This window comes from Danio rerio, chromosome 3 (assembly GCF_049306965.1).
Source record: "Danio rerio strain Tuebingen ecotype United States chromosome 3, GRCz12tu, whole genome shotgun sequence".
Lineage (NCBI taxonomy): Eukaryota > Metazoa > Chordata > Actinopteri > Cypriniformes > Danionidae > Danio > Danio rerio.
Window position 1 is genome coordinate 35,854,003 of NC_133178.1, and position 21,508 is coordinate 35,875,510.

General features: G+C 36.9%; 1 protein-coding gene across 1 annotated transcript in view; it reads left to right on the plus strand.

Annotated features, from left to right (window-relative positions):
• si:ch211-18i17.2 overlaps nucleotides 1-21,508 on the plus strand; it is an 83,127-nt gene that overhangs the window by 15,256 nt on the left and 46,363 nt on the right. Inside the window, exon 2 of the mRNA XM_694923.10 lies at nucleotides 12,371-12,426. Within this exon, the coding sequence (XP_700015.5) occupies nucleotides 12,371-12,426 (56 nt within the window). The remainder of the gene's footprint in view (nucleotides 1-12,370; nucleotides 12,427-21,508) is intronic.

A 21,508-nucleotide genomic window follows, 5' to 3' on the forward strand; every position in this document is an offset into this window, starting at 1 on the left:
CTAAAGCAATCTCCATTCCACTGAGTGAGAGTGCTTCTCTTCAAAACTGTATCGTTGATGACGCAAACGTGCTCCAGCTTGGAAGGTAAATGTCAATGATAGTGCAGGTCAAGGAGGAGAGGGGAGGGGGGACAATCGCGCCTAGTGGTATTACACCCTTAAATGGTCAATCCACAGAAAAATACAAATTCTGTCATCATTTACTCACCCTTTAATCGCTTTAAACGTTGATAGTGTTCATTCTTCTGTTTAACACAATAGACAATGGTTGAATGAAAACTGGAAAGCTGTAACCATTGAGTCATCAAGTCAATGGTTAGAGCTTTTCAGGTTTTTCTCAAAATATCCTCTGTTGTGTTTAACAGAAGGTATACACTTAAGGATGAGTGAATAGCAAGTAAATATTATTTTTTGGATTAACTGTCCCTTTTAAGAATAATGCCGTTTTGATGGGTTACAAAGCTTATTTTTTGCAATATTATAAATGCCACTGGAAATGTCATAGTTATCCTATACATGTAGGAAACCAGCATAATCTTTGACTTCAAGTGCTGTAAATTCTCGATAAGTGTTTGAAAGTGGCTAACTGTGAAAGGTTTGGCATCAAGGAAGAATTCTGACATCATGTCCTTTCCTGAAATTCCTCTGAATTTGAACTCTGATCTGTGCTGTTGTGCCTCAAGCACTACAGGTTAAAGGGACACCTTTAACATCTGAAGAAATGCACGTACACCTCCTTCATTTACTAATGTGAAGCGTGGGCCACTGACAGGATCCGAAAGGTGAAGAGAGGGCTTTAATGACACCCCTTGGTCTCCTGCTGAGCCTGTCCAACATTTATGGCGTCTCTCCACGCTAGTTAAACATTAGATGAGTCTCATTATAAACACCCCTTTTACTCTGTAACACTCTTGTACCTTCTTTCTCGCCTCGTTTCAGCATTTTTAATTCCAGTCTTCCTCTGGCAGAGGCCTCTGGTAGTCGTCCATCTCTCTACGCCATCATTTTGAACACAAGTGTGTATGTGTGTGTACTAATCTTAGCAGCTAGTTGTAAATTGTGGTGTGCTAGATGTGGAGCTTCTTCCCACTGACCTGGATAACGTTTCATAGATTTAGCGCCAAAACTGTCACATGCCCCTAAGAATACGACAATAATATTTATGTTGTAGTCTTGCATTTAAATAATGTTTCATGATAGATTTTTGCTTTATTTGATGGTCTTTTACCACTAACAAAAATGTAAAAATAAATCAAATTACATTTACAGTTAATTAAAATAATTAGCTCTCCCATGGAACTTTAATTCTTACAAAAAACAGGTTCTGTTTAATAGGCAGAGAGATGTGAATGAAGATTTCTATTTCGAGACATTTTCAAACATAATAGTGTTAATAAATATTTCCTAATAACCAGTTTATTTTGTCTTGACACGATGACAGTCAAAAATATGCTTCTAGGTATTTTACAAGATATTACTGAAATTTGATGGATTAAATAGGTTAAATAGGCAAGGTTTATTATGCGTTTATGTATAACTGGAGGGTTTTTTTTTGTAGCCCATTAAAGCAAAATGTTTTTTTTATGGCAGGCTAATAATATTGAGCTTAAAAACGGTTTAAAAATAACTTGCTATCCAAAATATTTTAAATGGTAAAGTATTTATATTATGACCGTTACTTAAATGTGCCTTATAATGAAAATTTGGGTACACGAAGGCATAGTAGAATAATAAAAAATCAGTATATGGAAATGGGCATGCTGTGAGCCTCAAACACCACTGTTTCTTTGCTCTCATGTAAATACCATAATTGCACAACACCGATCGACCACATTCCAATCAGAAAACAAAGCAAACTGTGATATGGGCCATGGGCTCATGGGCCATGCCCTCCTCATTTGCATGTATGCCTACTTTTGGTCATTTATCCAGACCTGACGTGCAGCTGCCTCATCAAGAGCTCACCAACTCGTATGTAGCTCTGTGATCATAAAAAAGCTCTAAAAATCATGAATATGCACGCCTCAGGCTGCGTTTGTTAAGCCATACGTTTTCCAGTGATAAAACAGTGACAATTTTGCTCTGATAGTTATTTTAAGTGTATATTTCAATTACTGTATGTGAGACTTTTATTTTGAAAATGCAAGCACCAAATTGTTTACTGTGCGTTACTGGGCATACTGCTTACATCATTTTTTAAAAGTGACTTGTATCTGATCGTCTGCATTTATACAGCACTCTGCAAAGGCGCAATGACCAGGAAAAAAAAGAGCGGGCATTGACTAACAGCTGATAAATAGAGTGCTTTTTTTCTCCATTCTTTCATTCATTTTCTTGCCGGCTTAGTCCCTTTATTAATCCGGGGTCGCCACAGCAGAATGAACCACCAACTTATCCAGCAAGTTTTTTATGCAGAGGATGCCCTTCCAGCCGCAAACCATCTCTGGGAAACATCCACACACACATTCACACACACACTCATACACTATGGACAATTTAGCCTAACCAATTCACCTGTACCGCATGTCTTTGGACTCTGGGGGAAACCGGAGCACTCTAAAGAGAGGCAAAAGATATGTTTAGTTACAAATTGAAGCACATGTTTCGACAAACACGTATAGACTGCTGAATCATGCCAAATCATTCAGCTTAACTGTCATATGTTGCTGCAGAGGTTGATACTGAATTCTGGCTATTTTCTTTGACAATATAGCTTCAAAATGCAACACAATACATCTTCATCACTCTCTTTTGTCAAGTTTATTTATAGTTTAGACTTTATCCACAACAGATCTGGTAAGCAAAGTAGGTTAAAATTACTCTTGGTTTTTAAGAGCTGCACGTGAGAGCAGAGCTCATTAATATTCATGACACAAACCATATATGGTCAGTTATGGGCCTTCTGATTCTAGGAGCATTTTATAGAGTAATAAATGAGCTTATTTAATCATTTCTGGAGATTATTTGAACTTACCCAAGCCATAAACCTACGTGTGCATGTGTGTGTGGGCATGTGCGTGTGCGTGCATGTGTGTGTGTGTCTGCAGTATTAATATTATAATGCTCCTCAATTAAAATATTTAGAAATATTCCCAAAAATTGAAGATTAAAAAAATAGATGATTCTGTAAATTTTAGAATAGAAATAAATAATGTTGAATAAATGAGAAACGATAACTAAGGTAATTACACTCGACACCCATAAAACTGAATATGATCTTTTGATTTCAAAAGCAGTGTTTGTTTTTTCTTTGAAAGTGTTTGTGTAAGAAAAGAACCGTCTTCCTGACTCTTTAGCCTCGTGACCCTTAGGAGCCCCCAGCTGAGCACGGAACGTTCTTCCGAGGCCCTGCCAGAGCCCCGGAACATGATGCCACAGTCTGGCGCAGACTGAAACACGCACACACATAGTGGTGCATGTCTGTGAAAGAGGTCAAGGTGAGGGGGGCTAGAGTTACAGCTGATGTGGGGGAGTTGGACTGAGTCAGTTTACAGCGCGATCGATTCTAATAAATCTCACCGAGTCACTGGACCAAAGGGCAGAATCTGTGCCAATGCATACCAGCCATTAGCAGGAACCCGCAGTCAAGCCGAGCATGGCACCATGGGCCTGCCAGTGGGTGGGCGGTTGACAGGGGTCAGATGGTCATCTCAGTGGGTAGAAATACACGGTTGTGTAAATGAGCCTCCTTGTAATTTTCCTGGAATTCGACTTTAACTAGAATCCGCTCATAAACAGTATTTATTGCAAATTGCGGCCTGCTCACTGCCTGTATGGTGAAACACTGCTGTTATTGAGCACAGGGCCATTCACAAGAAAATTGCTGGCAAAACGGATGGAGCAAACTAATCCTGCAAGACACTTTCATACATTTTTTTTGTGTTGTTATTATTATTTTTTTTGTAGCCATCGCCTCCCAGAAGGAATCAGAGATTCCACTGTATGTGTTTTTAGTTTAAGAATGTTGACAGGGAGAAATGTTTTCAACTGTATCGCCTCTATTTCTGACTTTGTCTCTTTCACTCCATTTTTTATGTCCCTTTTTCTTGTATTGCACTAGTGATGGTCAAATCAAAATATTTACTGTGTCCCAATTCACATACTATCCATCCTACATAGTATTTGAAAATAAAATTAGTAGACTTATGTCCCAAATTGTAGTATGTTGAAAAGGTTCCGGGATGGTTTACTGTTTCTAATAAAACTGTGTTTATTAAAGTGTAGAAGCGTCCATACTCTAACTGCAGATATTGCCCAGTTCATTGCAGGTTGAATGTGAATTCGATTGGAACTACAAACGTAGATGAAAACTGTAAATAAACTACAAACATGGTGGATGCGCGAGACCAACTGTCAAGTGGTTTTTGATAGATCGAATACAGTTGTGGCCGGAAGTTAGCAAGAATTATTAATACTTTTTTATTAAATTTCCCATTTATTGTATATTATTAACATCTACCTCGACCCCAACCCTAAACCCAACTGTCACAGTAATGTAGGAATAGTAGTTAAACCAAATATTGTTTATGTAATCTTTTAAATTACCCTATAAATTATTTTTTTTTATGGCTACCCCCATCCCAAACCCTAAACCCAGCCTCACAGTACTGTAAAAATATGAATTATTGTTAACAGCGTCATTAAAGATGCTGCTATATTGATGTGCATATCGCACTTGCGGCCAGCCGCGTATCTGATCTAGACTTTACCCTGTCAAGTAGAGAGGCTTTGGTAAAGATGTTTGTATGTCTGTTAATCAATATCTAGCCAACTGGAAAATATTTAAATTGCTTTTCCTGTGTTATATTTTATCCTCAACAACAATGATCTTATGTAAAGACGTGTTTGGACATTAACTTCTTAATGCATAATTTTCCAAAGACCTGAGGAGATTTCTCTCCATGAAAGGCTAAGGAATGGGAGAATAACTTGCTGCTGCTTCTCCAATAAGGTAGGAAATTAAATATGAAAGAAATGTGGATGATTCGTGGATGATTCACAATGGACTTAACTAAGCAACATAACGATCTGTTAACGAGGAATTAGTGTGTCCTAAAGCTTGCATACTCTTGTTACACACTCAAAAGTATTTATTTTTCCTTCATAAAAAGTATACATACAGGGTGTCCGAGTGGTCTTAAAAAGTATTAAAAATTTATGAATCAATTCAGAGAAATTAAAAAAGTATTAAAGTCCTAAATGCTATTTTAGATAGTGCTAAATTCAGTATGAGTATGCTAAAGTTTACCTGAATTTAATTTTTGAATATCAGGATGCTGTGTAGTTTATGAAATCAAAACAAATCCAGCTAGATTTGACAATGCGCTGCTTTGTTTACTGCAGTAACCAAAGAAACACTGTTATTCCTGCTGCTGTAAAGGCGCCACCTGTGGATTAACATTTGTATTCAGTATATAAATACAGTTTTTAGTTTAGGATTCCTTTCTTGCGATCAGTATTTAGTAAATATGCTGCAAGTTAAAATGTCGGCAATTTCACAGGTTGAAACCTGAAGTGGTGATAAGGTGTTAAAATATAATGTGTTAAAAGCAAAGAGTCTTAAAAAATGTCTTAAAATGTATTACATTTTAAATTTCTGTCTTTGATACCTGTATATACACTGTTTTTGGGCGAAGTAAAATTATGTGAATTGGGACGCAGCATTTGTCTTTTGGTCATTTATCTCACTCAAATCAGAAAAAGTTGGCATAGTATGGAAAACGCAGTTAAAAAAACTAAGTAGTGGTTTCTAAATTTACTTTGACTTGTATTTCCTAATTTGTGTTGTATTTTCCATACTGTAACCAATTTTTGACCCTATGTGTAACACAAAAGGTTTTAGGTCAATGAAAGTCAACGAAGCATGGATGCATTTTCATTTTGGGAAAAGCTAGCTTTTTAAAATTCAGGGATGCATGCATATTGAGTGACACAGAGAGGAAACAAAAGCCGACATCAGATCCGTTTGCAGGGAAGGACAGTGTGTATTTAATGTCTGTAGGGTGTGAAGGGTCTGAGGGCTGGCTGCGGGACAGAGTTGGTCCAGAGGGGCTGGGTGGGGCAGAACTGGATTGGTATTGCATGTAGATGGATTGAGCACAAAAGCCCTCTGTGTTTTTCTCAGTTCTTAGAACAGTCTTTTTTTAATGTTATGATCTCCCTGCAGCAGTTGAGCTCCCGGGACTGCTGAGTGTGTATGTGTGCATGTGTGCTAGAGTTCATAGCCAAGTGCTACAGATGAGGTGTTGTAACTAAGTGCACTTGTTCAAAGAGGAACAGTGTGCAAGTGTGTGTTAGTGTTTATGATGCAGTGACTAAATTTATAAAAAAAATGTTAGTCAGTAAATGTATATAAACAAATAAACATGCACATACACATATAAGCATGTGCCGGTTTAAGATTCTGAAGGTATAATTCCCTTGTATATCCCAGTTTGCATGGTTTCATGGCATTGTGATTACTGCTCTAAGATTTCTTTGTTTTAAATGTCTGAGTAAAAAAACAAAAACCTTTTCCCCTTTTGAACACAATATTTTAGTTTGAGGAACTTTTTAAAAATATTTTGGAGGGGTAATTATGTCAGGCTAAATAATTCTGATGAATTATTGACTTCTGCTCTCTTCATTTGATTCAAAAACACAGATTTTAAAATGTAAATAGCATCTTAATGTTGTACTAAAAAAAGTAAATAAAAAAAAATCTTACTTAGACCTTAGGCACGATATAGCAGAAAATTTTGACTGTTTTAAAACATTGACTTTTCCAGACCACGGTATACCCTGAAAACGGAGTTTGACTTGTGAATTGTAAATGAATGGAGAATAGTTTACTGGCACAGTGCTAACGTGAACATGAATTTAACCTTGTGAATATTCAACTGTACTTTACATTAAACTATAGAATGGCTTTAGAACATTTAGAATTTAGTAGATCTACATGACAACTTTCTAGTGCCTTATAATAGGCTACCTTCATAGCTTTTTTTGGCATATATACTACATTGAATATAGCGCATGCGCAAGATCGGATTTGTATCTGTACCAGTTGGCCGATACCAAATCCAGCAAAAATATGCGGTATCGAACCGATATTTGTTTCAAGTATCGGGATCGGTGCATCCATGGTGTAATTTGATAAAGCCAATTAGATGATATGGGCATGGTTAAGATGCCTTGATAAAAAGAGGCCAGTGGCCAAACTGGGTCTGGATACCATCGACACACCTCTTAATTTTGAAGGACATCCTGGGATTTTTAGAGAGGGTGCTCGCTGCAGAGCCATTTGAGGAGAGCTGAGCTCCAGCAAGGGTGAGCATGAGCTGTCGCTCCTCCTCCTGTAAGCTGTTTTAATGCGTACACCAACCCCACCCCTAACCCTACCCCCAGTGACATCACTCGTAGAAGAAGTGCAAAAAAGGTGGAGCTCAAGCTTAAGCTCCCCCTCGCTGGAGCTCAGCTCTCCTCAAATAGCTCTGCAGCGAGCACCACTTGGATCTTTAATGACTGCAGATTATCAGGACCTTGGTTTAACCTCTCACTTGAAGGATGTTGCTCACTGACATTATAGTGTCCCAATCATCATACTGGGGCACTAGGACCCATACAGACCACAGGATCAGTATCACCTTTTCCAACAGCATTCTAGATTTGCCATGTGGTCTCCCATCCAGGCACAACCCTGCTTATCTTCAGAGCTGCCGAGAGCTAGCTGCTGTCCTGATAGATGCTAGTAAATAAATTTGCTTGCTGTCCTTGGAGGGGGATTGAACTTGAGACTCGGCTTAAGCTACAATGCCACTACAGTATATCTGTACTATGAGAAAGAGAAAGTGAGGAGGAGGTGGAGGGAAGCTGCAGGAATTGTTGCTGGGACTGGTGAAGTAATGATTGATTAAAATGACTGGAAGGATGCAGAGTCTTCGCTGACCCCTTGCATTCTCCAGCCTCCGGCGCCTAGACTGCACCTCTCCACAAGACATTTTGCCATTTGAGAAATGGTCGTGCTAACTGAGCCAGGTTTCTCCCAAGGTTTTTTTTTTCCTTCACTTCCACCCATTGGTGAATTTTTTTTTTCCTTGCCACTGGCTTGCATAGTTCAGAACCTGTAGAGCTGCACATCGATGGATTACTCTTCAGTGTTTGGACTCTCAGCAGTGAATATTAAAACACATTGAACTGAACTGAGCTAATCTAAACTAAACTGAACTACACTGTTTCAATTCACTATAATCTTCTATGTGAAGCTACTTTGACACAATCTACATTGTAAAAGCGCTATGCAAATAAAGATAGATTAAATGTGTAGGCTCCTCTAAAAACCTGTTTGGAATTTCTTTGTGACAAATCTGAGTGAAATAGATTTTCAAATGGAAAATGCATAAAAAGAAATTCAAAAATCTATAATGCAGATCTGTGTGTTTGTTTGCGATCTATTGTAAAAAAAGAAAAAAAAAAGAAATAAAAAGACAGAAAGACAGATTGATTTAAGGGTGACTTGGCACTGTGTCTTTGTTTTCCGAGCATCTTTATCATTTGATTTCATCGTTGTCCTCGGCTTACTCAGCCGCTACATGTGGTAATTGGTGGGTGAAGCTCTGTGAAGGTGGAATTACTATATAAAGTGATGCATTCCAAAACCTATTGTTTTGACTGATTGCTTTAATAAAAACTGTTTTAAGACTAATAAGAAAGTTCTGAGTTCTGAAAGCGAAGCAGTGGCGCAGTAGTTAGTGCTGTTGCCTTACAGCAAGAAGGTTGCCGGGTCGCTGGTTCGAGCCTAGGCTCAATTGGCGTTGCTGTGTGGAGTTTGCATGTTCTCCCTTGTTTGCGTGGGTTTCCGCAGGGTGCTCTGGTTTCCCCCACAGTCCAAAGACATGCGGTACAGGTGAATTGGGCAGGCTAAATTGTCCGTAGTGTATGAGTGTGTGTGTGAATGTGTGTGGATGTTTTCCAGAGATGGGTTACGTCTGGAAGGGCATCCGCTGCGTAAAAACTTGCTGGATAAGTTGGCGGTTCATTCCGCTGTGGCGACCCTGGATTAATAAAGGGACTAAGCCGACAAGAAAATGAATGAATGAATTAATAATATAATATATAAAAGAGATGCTCAGATCAGGCTTGTTAACTCAAACAAACCCCATGCGATCTGTTCATAAAATTGGCCGGATTGGTGAGTGCCCAGTCATTAAATGTGATTATCGATTAATCGATTATCAATCTTTGGCCGATCAATCGGAGCATGCCTAATACATAATAATAAAAAATTAAGTATAATAATAGCTTTACATAATACATTTCTACATTTGAATGAATTTCTTTCATGCAGTTGTTCATGTTTCTTGGGTTGGTTTAATGCATTCCTAAGTAGTTGCTAGGAAGCTTTAATTAAGTTTTTCTCCAGTGTTGTTGCTAAGCTGTTACAATGTGTTTGATGATTTGACACTTCTACTAGTACAAGTGAACTAAAATACAACATCTAACTATAATCATGAGCAGTAATAGTGATGCTTGATTGGTCCAACCAAATTCAAGAACAAAAGAGGTTAAAGTGAAGTCTAAATTTAGACTACTTGGTAAGTGTGTGTGTGTGTGTGTGGTAGATTCTGAAATTTACAATTTAGCAAAGAGGAAGTGTGGTCAGTTTTGTGCCACTCAGCTTTGTATGTGCAGAGCATTTTAAATAAAAATCCATTGACTGACCTTATGACTTACTAGACTGGGCATTTGTAGTCATTTGAGAATTACCGTGCACATTATTACACGAATTCACTCATTATTAATTTACAACTATGAAAGCTGAAATACCATACAGTCTACTGACTTCCAATATGAACAACTCCAGTTTCTTTTGGTTAGCCACGTTGAGTCTCATCAAAGGGTTTCAGGTCATTCAGGTTGACCTTTCCTGGACCCCTACTGCAGCCCAGAGCCCCTTTTTTGGTCTGGCTTCCTTTCTTTAATATGAGCTCTGAGATTGGAAAGAGGAAGCCAGACCTGAGGAATGCTTTAAAGAATTCGGATGTCCCATTGAACCCTAGCCCGTCACGCTGTCAATCATTTGTGCAGATGCCAACAGCCAAACTATTTTCTTAATCCATTCCTCTATCTAGTTCATCATGGGTGGTTGAGCAACCATTTTGAAAAACAGTTGTGTAAATTGTGCAGTGCAATCTTCTATGTGAAGCTGCTTTGACACAATCTACATTGTAAAAGCGCTATAGAAATAAAGGTGAATTGAATTGAATTGTTGGAGTATATCTACATGGTATTCAATTTTTGGTGTATATCTCCAAAATAGAAATCTACATCATATAAGTATAATCATAAGTCAGATTTATACATCAAGAAATTGCAGTTGCTATTGTAATTGAAAGCAATGCTGAAGCTGTTTTTATATTTAATACTCTAAAGCTTATATTGAAACATTGGGGGCTTTAGTCTTTAATCTTGCTTTGAAATAAAATAAATAAATCACAAAATATAATTTAGCGATATGATTGTTTATTTGCAATGGTGGGAGACTGAGTTCCTTAGAGTGTTTTCACTCTTTGTTCAATTGCCTGGACCGTACCCAAGTTCAATTGTCCTCCCCCCTTGCCGCCCTGGTTTGGGTTCACATTGTCTTTTCCTTCTGAACCCCAGTACGCTTGGGTCATCAAGTTGCTGTTTAGTGTAGGGATGTTGCTAGTTGATGGACACAAAAGCAAAGTGCCAAAATGGAAGAACGTCCGCACATTGAGGTCATTCTGCTTTTATTCAATCTTTTGGTTTTGGACATACAGAAAGCGTCTCGAACGGCATGAAATGTCATCAGTCTACAGACATTTCCCAGTATTTCTGTTTCAATTAGGATTTCAAATTAATTAACCTCGAAAAAGGCAAAGCAACGCAATCCCTACCAGATTACTGTTGTGTTTACGATAAGGAAAAACGCTAAACACATATGGGCATTTCTTCTTGTTTCTGTTTTCTGAACTAGTTTACAGATGGCCAATCAAAAAGTAACTCGGGGTTATACAAAGAGTGGCCAACACTAAATGCATACATTCCTTATATGTGAGTCCCATCTCGCACTCAATACACTACAATTACTATGGTATAAATACAGCACTACAACATACAAAAGAGAGAGATTGACTTAGAATGTCACTCACCAGTTTAATAATGAATTGATTAACTGTAGTTGGAAATCATGCTGTTTTTCTCCTCTAAGGGCTTATTATGTGGTCTCTGTCGCCATCTTGTGGATAGACAACATCAACCGTCTTTGCTCTGCTCAATGACAGGCTAATGGATGCTCATGCGCTGTCTCAAAAATTATAAATATCATAAATAGGCAGTATCCTTATAAATAAACTTCATAGTTGCAGTCTAATTAGCTTCATTCTTGCCTGAAAAAGCCTCAAAAGTAATTTATGTTGTCCAGCAGCTGCAATATTTGTCAAACTGTAGTGAGTTTATTGATCTGCTGTCACTTCATGTGGCGCAGTAAGACAGAAGGGTGCCTCACAAGGCTGTAAGAGTGCTGTTGTTATAGGAATATCACACAGCTATCAGAACCAATCAGATTCCAGAATATAGAATAGACAAACAGAATATACAAACAAATAAATAAATAAATAAATATATATATATATATATATATATATATATATATATATCTATATATATATATATATATATATATATATATATATATATATATATATATATATATATATATATATATATATATAAATTTAAATGTCGATAGACGCATTACCAAAATATCAAGGTACTGGTTAGTAGCATAGTTATGTTTGCGATAAAATATAAAGCCACATGATAGACTAGGGTTTGTCCTGATCATAAAATTTGGCTAATAATGATAGACAATGCACATAGTTGTATATGCAGACAAATAATTATAAGGGTAACACACACAAGACTAAAGTTTAATGCAATTAAAATAAAAAATATATACATTACATTAAATTACATTACATGCAAAACCATTTACTATATGTAAATTAACCTTAAGTAAAGTTAAGTTCATGGGGACTTCTAAAAATGTCCAAAAAATAATAAAAATTCCAAGGCAACTTCCAGGTAATGCATTTTATTACCCTTTTCCCATTTTAAAATCCCCTCTCTTTTTAGTGGTTTCGGTGGTATCCATTTCTGAAATTTTGTTACCATGACTATCCAAAACTGAAGCAGGCAATGGAAGCATTTGTTTGTTGAATGTATCGAGACAGAGGAAGTGAAAGAGGCTGAATGATCTCAGTGTACTGCACATCCTTCGAGAATATCAAGCACAGTTTACTGGAAAGGGAAGTGACAGATCAATACCTGCCAGATGCCCATGTGTTCTGTCCTTTCTCTTTTACAGGGGCAACTAGAGGTCACTCTGTCTCAGCCCACTCGATCAGCCAACGGCACTCCTTGGTGAGTTCAGACATTAATGAGGTTTTATACTGTATGTGTGTGTGCATGCGTTCATGCATATATACGTGTGTGTTACATCTTAAGTCAGCATATATTTGACATGGGTTGGTATATGATTCTGATGAAATGATAACCTTGGATAAAAATATCACGGTTTCACGGTATTGTGCTCATTGCTTTAAAATATGTTCTTTTTAAATGTCTGACCATTTACCACTTTGAAAACAGTTTATATTTATTTTGAGATACATGGATAATAATTTGGAGCAGTCAACATGTGAGGCTAAATAATTCAAGTGAATCATTGACTTCTGCTGTCTTCACCAGTTTCAGAACCACTGATTTCTTTACAATTTCAAATGTTATCCTTGGATATCTTTCTGCTGGAGATACTGTTGTCCTAAAAACAAAACCCTTTACAAATATCGTAGGAACAGTAAAGCAGAACAGTTTGTGACCTTGACTTTTCCAAAGCGAGGTATACTTTGAAAACGGTCATCGTCCTATGTCTAGCATATATCATTAAAAACACTGTGGTGGTGCAGTGATTATATCAGATAGTAAAACCATGATATTTTAATAAGATACACCAGCATAGAGACTGAGTTTCTTATGTTCACAAAGACTTCTGTGCAATATACTGTATGTACATGTACATTTTACACTTGTGTATTTGGAAAACGGTTTTAACCAAAGGTGCACGTTTGATCAGTTCTTGCTTTCCTTGGAAATCAAATCCACAACCTTGACGTTAATAGCACTACGCTCTACTGTTTGAGCCACAGGAAGTCTTTTTAATATTTCTGTGAAAACACTAATATATGATTTTTCAGGATTCTTTGATGAATAGAAAGTTGAAATTTACTCAGCAGGAGGTTAATCAGCCACGTGTAAGATAATGGTATGTGAGCCAGCCAGATTTTGTCATAGCTCAGGGTGTGTCACAAGACAAAGAATCAAATGTGCGCAAAAAGTGTTTGACTTTTAATTAGCAAAACCTCAGTGTAAATGGGTGATTATTTTATGGTGTAATCAAGACTGCAAGTCCTTGAAGCTACAGGAAGAGTGTGTGCGCCTGCTAGTTTTGATGGTTTATGAGGACACAACTTTAATGACATGATTGACTAGGCCTTGTGTCCTCAATAAGTTAAAAATCATACTTAATGGTATCTTTGTGTTTTGTGAAGGTTTGGTTTAGGGGTAGGGGTAGGATAAGGCCATATAATGATGTTTTTTTACAGCATAAAATGTATTATACCTCCTGAGAGTCCCCATAAACCACTAAAACCTACATGAGTGTGTGTGTGAGCCTCGTATTTCTTATATTATGAGGTCTAAATGTCCTCTCAAGTATAACAAAATTAATTTTGACATTGTGGGGACATTTTTGTCTCCATAAGGAAAACGGTTCATTAATCTCATCGAATGGAGTATTCATTCATTCCTTCGGCTTAGTCTCTTTATTCATCAGGGGTCACCACAGCGGAATGAACTGCCAATTTGTCTAGCGTAAGTTTTACACAGCGTGTGTCCTACCAGCTGCAACCTTGTACTGGGAAACATCCATAAACACATTCACACACGTACACTATGGCCTATTTATTTAATTCAATTCACCTATAGCACATGTCTTTGGACTGTGGGGAAAACCAGAGCATCCAGAGGAAACCCAGGCCAATACAGGGAATACATGCAAACTCCACACAGAAACTCCAACTGACCCTGCCGGCACTTGAACCAGCGACCTTCTTGCTATGAGGCGGCAGTGCTAACCACGGAGCCACCGTGCTGCACCTAATGGAGTATTTTGAAAATATAAAAATGCTGATTGTTTAATGTGAGGATTGGATTAGAGAAGGGGGAGGAATATATGGTTTGGGCTGTATAAAAATCATTACATTAACAGGAAGCCCATAAAGATAACTATACAAGTGTGTGTGACTTACAGTGTGTGTTTCAGCAGGTTGAGATTTGCATGAAACCTTCAGCCAGACAGTGACTCAGTGTCTTTTATCGCGTGTAGAGGTCGCTGGGTCTCATCACGGATTAGACACACACACGTCCTGTTACCAGAGTGCTTTCTGTCCCGCTCAGCTGGCTGGATGTGGAATGTCTTGGCAGTATTCTTGAGTAAACCGTATTATTTTTAGCAGAGGTTACTCCATCATACTGTCCTCAATCACCATATCTGAACGAGAGGATTAGCTTTGTATGCGTCTCTCATGGTTTATTTCCTCTATCTGGCTTTTTAAATTTCAAGCATTTTATTGATGTTTGGCGGTGGATTTCAGGTCTTTTGGCCAGCTGCTCTGTTCTGTCAATCCATTAGTGTGTCGACCTGACAGGTCACAGCTTGGTGCTAATGTGTTTCCCATGTTTCAGCGGTTGGACTTTCATGGTTTCTGTATTGAATTCTGCAGGGGCTTTTTGCTGTTGTTTAGGGCTGTGCGATTTGGGTTAATTTTTATTTTTTTATTTTTTGACAGATATTGCGATTTCGATTTGGTTTGCGATTAAATATTGTAGTCAAGCTTCAGTTCAATGGCGTTAATGACAAGAAACCCTAAAAGAAGATGTTTTAGTATTGAAGTATTACATATATTTACTTTTGCTGTTGTTATTTACTGTTGCTTAACATGGTAAAACACACACATGAACTGTACATACACATACAAGCAGTCGAGTGTAAGCAAGCCTTCCAGCAAGGACATTGCTTGGTTAATAAATAAGCAGCACTGAATTTTTAATTGGATGAAAATCAATCATCTATTGACTACAGTTCAAAATGCCACTATGGAGAATGCTGCTATATAGATTATTGCCCTACAGAGAGAAGTGCACACTGAGAGTGATTAGTTGTCATGTCATGATTACTTCAGTTAAGACAGTGGTGTGTTAGCAGTTAGTGAACAGATATTGTGTTCCTGTGACAGATCGATGATTTATTCACATTTAGAAAGTGTTTAAATACGTGTGAGAAAATGAATTGTAAGAACCTTCTTTTTTGTTTGTAACATAATGTTGGGTGTTTTAGCTATTTCCTGCATTAAACAGATCTTTTTGTGACAGACTGATGATTAATTTACGTTTCGAAAGTGTTTGAAAGGATTGAGAGAGTGAGATATGGATAACCGGGTCATATTAGCTTTTATCATGGTGTTAACCATTGATTAATCAGGCTATTGATGTGTGTAAGTCACGTGGACTCTCAGTAAAGATCACACACTTACAGAATAAAATCCCCTTAGTAAACGTTTATAGAGGGATGCATAAAATATGCTTTCCTTCTTTCTACCTTTCCTCCATCCCTTCATTTCTTTTATCAGTTTCCTGTCAGTGTGGGCCACACAGATGGTTTAGGTTAGCGAGCCTAGGCCGCAGAGAGCGTCAGAGAGGGAGGGTTACACACACACACACACACACACTGCAATGTTGCCTTCATATTAACCAGTTTGCCTGGCACTATTACTAACCCCAGAGTTTCCAGTTCCATGACGCTGTTCCACTGAAAACATACAAAACATCTGAGCTTAAGCTCTCCAAGCCGCAAGGCCCCCTTGCACGTTAATAGTTTCTATTTAGTCTTTTCATATCACTCACTGTTTATCTATATGTATTATGTATGTAGAACTACACAACATCTAAAATATATATTATATTTATCATTGTAAGCTTGAAAAAATAAGATACTATTTTAAAATGCCCTTTTTTATTTTCTCAAAAAGTGCACTTACATTAGATACTTGTCAGAGATCATACATGTGAATAAACTCCCAAATATAAGCACAAATTCGGTACATCCACCTTCTCTTTCAGCAATATATTCTTTCCTTTATATATGCTTTTCCTTTTTGCATGTAAACTAATGTTATACATAAAAAACATATTGGAAAAAATATTGGGGGACAAAAAAAAAATATATATATATATATATATATATATATATATATATATATATATATATATATATATATATATATATATATATATATATATATATATATATATATATATATATATATATATATATATATAAATAAATAAAACAAGATATACATACACATAAATGTCAGCAACAAAACTATGTACATGTAGGGAGTGATCCTTCCGATTTTAAGCTAACAGAAAAGTTCAGGTCTATGGGATGTTGCATAATTGCTTCTTTTTTTTTCAGAATGAAATAAATTGTTCTATTTTCCCATTTACAAATGCGGTAATTTTCTCCATTTTATAAATTTCCATTGTAATTTTATTGTATCATTTTGTTCTTCAAAGCTCATCTGGAGTTGTGGTCATAGCAACAGGGCTGGTAGCTAAAACCAGGAGCAGGCTTGTTTCATATAAACCGGATTAGATCGGGTCTTTTCAAGCAAGGGTAATACTGAAAGTACCAAATGAAATTTTCTTACAGTAGTAATTATATACACTTCGGAAAATAGTAAATCATCAAAAAAATATCAAAGTTATTAATTTATAAAAATATAAATATATATGGGGTGGTTCTCCTCAAGGGGTAAAACATTTATTAATATATTTAGATACAAACGCATACTATTTTAAGGTACCAGCTTTAGTACAATTTGTGTATAATAACAGATATGCACAATTATCGACTGTTTTTTTTTTTTAAGGAATAATAATTTATGCAGTCATGCATTTTTTTAAACAGCTAATATGACGAGGGGTTTGATAATTTGCAAAAGTTGCAGACACCTTTTGCGATATCAAAATGCTTTTTTGATTAAAAATTAATTGAAACAGCCAGTTATTCTTTACGCTGATTAAGAAACTTGAATAGGCCTAGGCTACTACAAAGAAAATCTGCTCTAAATGTAAAACTAAATAAATTGCTAAGTACTCATGACACATGAAAATTGCAGTGCCTGCAGCCCACAACAAAGATAGAAAGTTATTGCGTATCATATTTAACAAACTGTTCACTATGAATTCTATGTAGTTTTGCTCACATGGATAATTGAATATTAACCAGATGATGTCATATTATACACTCCTGTGCCATCAGCCAATTGTTGCATTGATGATCATGATTCCGATTGATCGGAATAGATCTGTACTTCACAACACATGTAGCGGTCTCAGATCAGTTCATCCAGACATTTTAATCTGATAAGCAAACTTGTTAGAAGAACCAAGTTAGCCAAAGATCAGTTATCAAGACTAATAGATCCAGGATCTGTCAAATCAGATCAGTCAAATCATCTTAGATCATTTAAGCGAGGTACGAAGAACAGATCTCTGAAGTCAAATTTTTTTTTTTTGTTAATCTATACATCTGAAAATATGTCACCCTTTTGATAACACGTAATAAATTGCTCTTAATGGCAACATTTTTACCTTAGAATAGGAAGAAATGTCATCATAACTTTAGAGATTAGATAAGGTTGCTTATGTAAAACACTGTAACAAGCTACACGCTTGAACTTGGATTGCTTCAAGCAAAACAAAGCTATGCTTTTGTTGTCAAATTATTACCAGATGTTACATTTTAATCAATTGCTATATATTTTAGTCTTTAAACAATAATGTTAAATGGTTTTGAAGTTGGGAACTTTTTTTCAAGGTAGTTGAACGATGTCTGTTATGTTTACTATGGCTTTTAATACATAAAAAAATAATTTAATAATGTAATATTATTCAATTTCAGTGTCACAGGGTTGTTAAGAACTCATTTTATTAAGTTTGGTGCTCAATAAAACATATTTGGTTATTAATATTTAAAACAATTTACTTCCGGATGAATTTGGATTGAAGCCCCAAAATTTGTATCTGTGAGTTTTGTAAAAAAAAAAAAAAAACATAAAAAACAACAACAACTGCTAAACAGTAGAGGTTTCTTGAGGCAACTTTGTTTTCACTTCCGTAAACACACACAGTTTGCTTATTTTCCTTTACCCTGCCATCAAATCAGTGCTCACTGCTCCGTGTGTTTCATTTTACAACCGTTACAATCTCAACTGCTCTTTCCAGTCCTTCCTGTTCTCTCTTCCTCTCCCTTTCTTTCACCAGTCGTGGAATGAGTGTAAACTGATGTCTTGGTGCGTCAGTAAAGTCAACATCTCACTTAACTGACAGTTGGTTAGATATTTCGTCTAGGCAGCTTTATCTTGTATATCCGTTTATTTGTACTTCTCTCTTGCTGTTCCTCCATGTCTAGATTTGGGGAATTTGGTGCACTCGTTTTCTATTATTCCTGTCGTTTAATCCTGTGTGACAAATTGCTTCCTGCTCTGCTCTGCGTCTTGCAGGAAGTCGACTGGTAGGCCCCTCATGCAGACTCTGGGAAAAGAGTGGGCAGCGGTGGGTCGGTCGGGATGGGTTTGATTGGACAGCTGTGGAAAGCCTAGAGACCCCCTATATACACATACAGACTTATCTCGCCCCCCCTACAGACACACTACAGCAGTCCAAACCTGCGTTCCAGCTGTGACTGCTGAATAAAGCCCTACTTTACAGTTTCCAGACCTAAACTTCAAACACGCCTCCACTTCCAGCACATTCTCACTCACACAACACAAATCTGCCTATAAATTTCAGCTTTCAGTATCCCTTGGGAAAGAAAATGACAAATTGGAGCTCTAAATGTCTTAGCTAATTCTCTTCTTAGCTGAAACCTTTGATCAAAGCACAAACTGAGTGTCTTTTTTAGGAATGCATGTCAACAATAGCTGTTTTCATTCAATCTGTGCACTAAATCATACTCAATCATACTAAACAGTTCTGCAATACAAAGCTCAATACTTCGCAAACATTATATAAGCTATCACTGCTATGCTGATGATCTCCAACTACATTTTCCTATCAAACTAGGGAAAGATTTATCATTGGAACACCTTTTCTTATGCCTAACCAACATTAAGACCTGAATGACCAATAACTCTCTGCAATCAAATGAAAATAAAACAGAAGTGCCATAATTAGGTTGCGCTGCTACCAACGATTCAATCTCAGCTAGGACTCCTAAGCGATCACACAAAGAGTCTCAGAGTTAACTTTAATCCACTCTTGCAGTTTGACAAACATGTAAATGCAGTTGTGAAGAGCAGCTTTTTCCAGCTTAGATTGGTGGCAAAAGTTAAACCTTTTCTTTCTAAAAAAGATTTAGAAATTGTAACACTTGCTTTAATCTTTAATCTCCTCTCGGTTAGACTACTGCAACTCTTAGTACATTGGTCTACCTCAGTCAACACTCTCTCTCGGTTACAGTTGGTCCAGAATGCAGCCACCAGATTAATAACAGGAACTAGGAGAAGAGATCATATCTCCCCTGTCCTTGCCTTATTGCACTGACTTCCTATAAAATTTTGAGTTGATTTTAAAATTCTTCTTTTCACTTATAAAGCATTGCACAATTCTGCCCTGGCCGTTGTCAGTGAACTTATTAGGCCATATACAGCTTGTAGACCGTTAAGAACCCATGAACAGTTTCTTTTGTCTGTCCCTCAGTCTCGCTGCAAATCAAAAGGTGATCGAGCTTTCAGTGTTGCGGCCCCAAGGCTCTGGAACAATCTCCCTCTGAACATCAGGATTTCTTCTTCATTGGATGCTTTTAAATCTAATTTAAAGACTTATTTTTACTCCCTTACCTTAAAATGACAAATGCATGCTATTTCTTATCTGTATTTTAGTATTATTTATGTACATATATATTTCCTTTTCTTATATTTTTAAATACCAGATTTTGTATTATTTTATTTTATTGTAAAGCACTTTGGATCAACTACGGTTGTGTAAAATAAATAAAGTTTGCCTTGCTTTCCCTTGCAGTTAAGACATTTTGGTGTTGATAATTCAGTAGCAACGTCTGAGACAAAGTTGAAACTACAAATGAGAACTCCATAGAGTCCCTTGAGCAATCAAACATCAGCGCCTCAATAAAGTTAGGCAAAGATGCATCATTATCCCATCATGATATATGTTACAGGTTTAAAAATAATCAAACCAATATCCCAGCAAACTTTTTTGTTTAATAATTATCTAATAGACATCTAAATGTAGACTGCTTGGCTAAAACAAGGCTAAACTTGGGCTGTCAGTGAAAATCTAATAGATGTCTAAGAATATCCCAAAACTAGACTAGTCGTCAAATAGACAGATTAGACAGACTTTATATGCGAGTCATTCAATTCTGTTCATTTGATGACTAGTCTAGTTTTGGTATATTCTTAGACATCTATTATATTTCACTGACAGCCCAAATTTAGCCTTGTTTTAACCAAGACGACTATGTTTAGATGTCTATTATACATCTATTAGACATCTTTTAAAAACAAAAAAGGCTTGCTGGGATTATTCAAGTCAGAATAGCTTTGCTTTTTTCTTTTAAGGAAGTATTAGTTTCCTTATCCTCATTCGGGACGGTCGAGTCAGAATGCGTACTGTAGGTTTGGCCTGGTGCCATGCTGATGTCACTGTGCCTCACTCTTATCCAATATAATAGATCAAACAGTCACACCACGCCAAACCCTGGGCTTTATCAGTGCCTTCTTGTGTAGGTGTGGCATTTCAAGTTTAGACACACAATAAATGCGCAGACACGTGTGTATGTTTGTGCGTGCTTGTGTGTGTGCTTGTGTGCGCGTGTGTGTGTGTGTGTGTGTGTGTGTGTGTGTACTCGAGCATACATGAATAAGTTGCGAGGTTTGAACGAGATGTGACCTGCTTTGTGTCGATCAGGAGCTGGTATTGTTAGGTAATCAGCGATATGTAATTGTGTTGCATGTTATCTGGCTCCGAGGGTCCAAGGTGCTCGTATTGATCTAGAGTGGCTCATTCACTCAGAAGGGCACCAGTGTTTAGACAGCCAAAGGCCAACTACTGTAACCCTCACTTCCTGTCTTTCTTTTTGTTTTCTTTATTCGTTATCTATATTTCCCAAAAGAAAAGGGCAAATAATAGATCCATATGATCATGCCTGCGTTTTTAACAATGAGTTTTTAAGACCATTCTGTTGTTAACAGGTATTATTCACTATATAGGCGTCTTGACTAGGGTTCTTATATTTAGGTCTCTAAAGGAGTTTTACGCCCTATTCACACGGGGCTTCAGCGTCAACGCTTCCCAT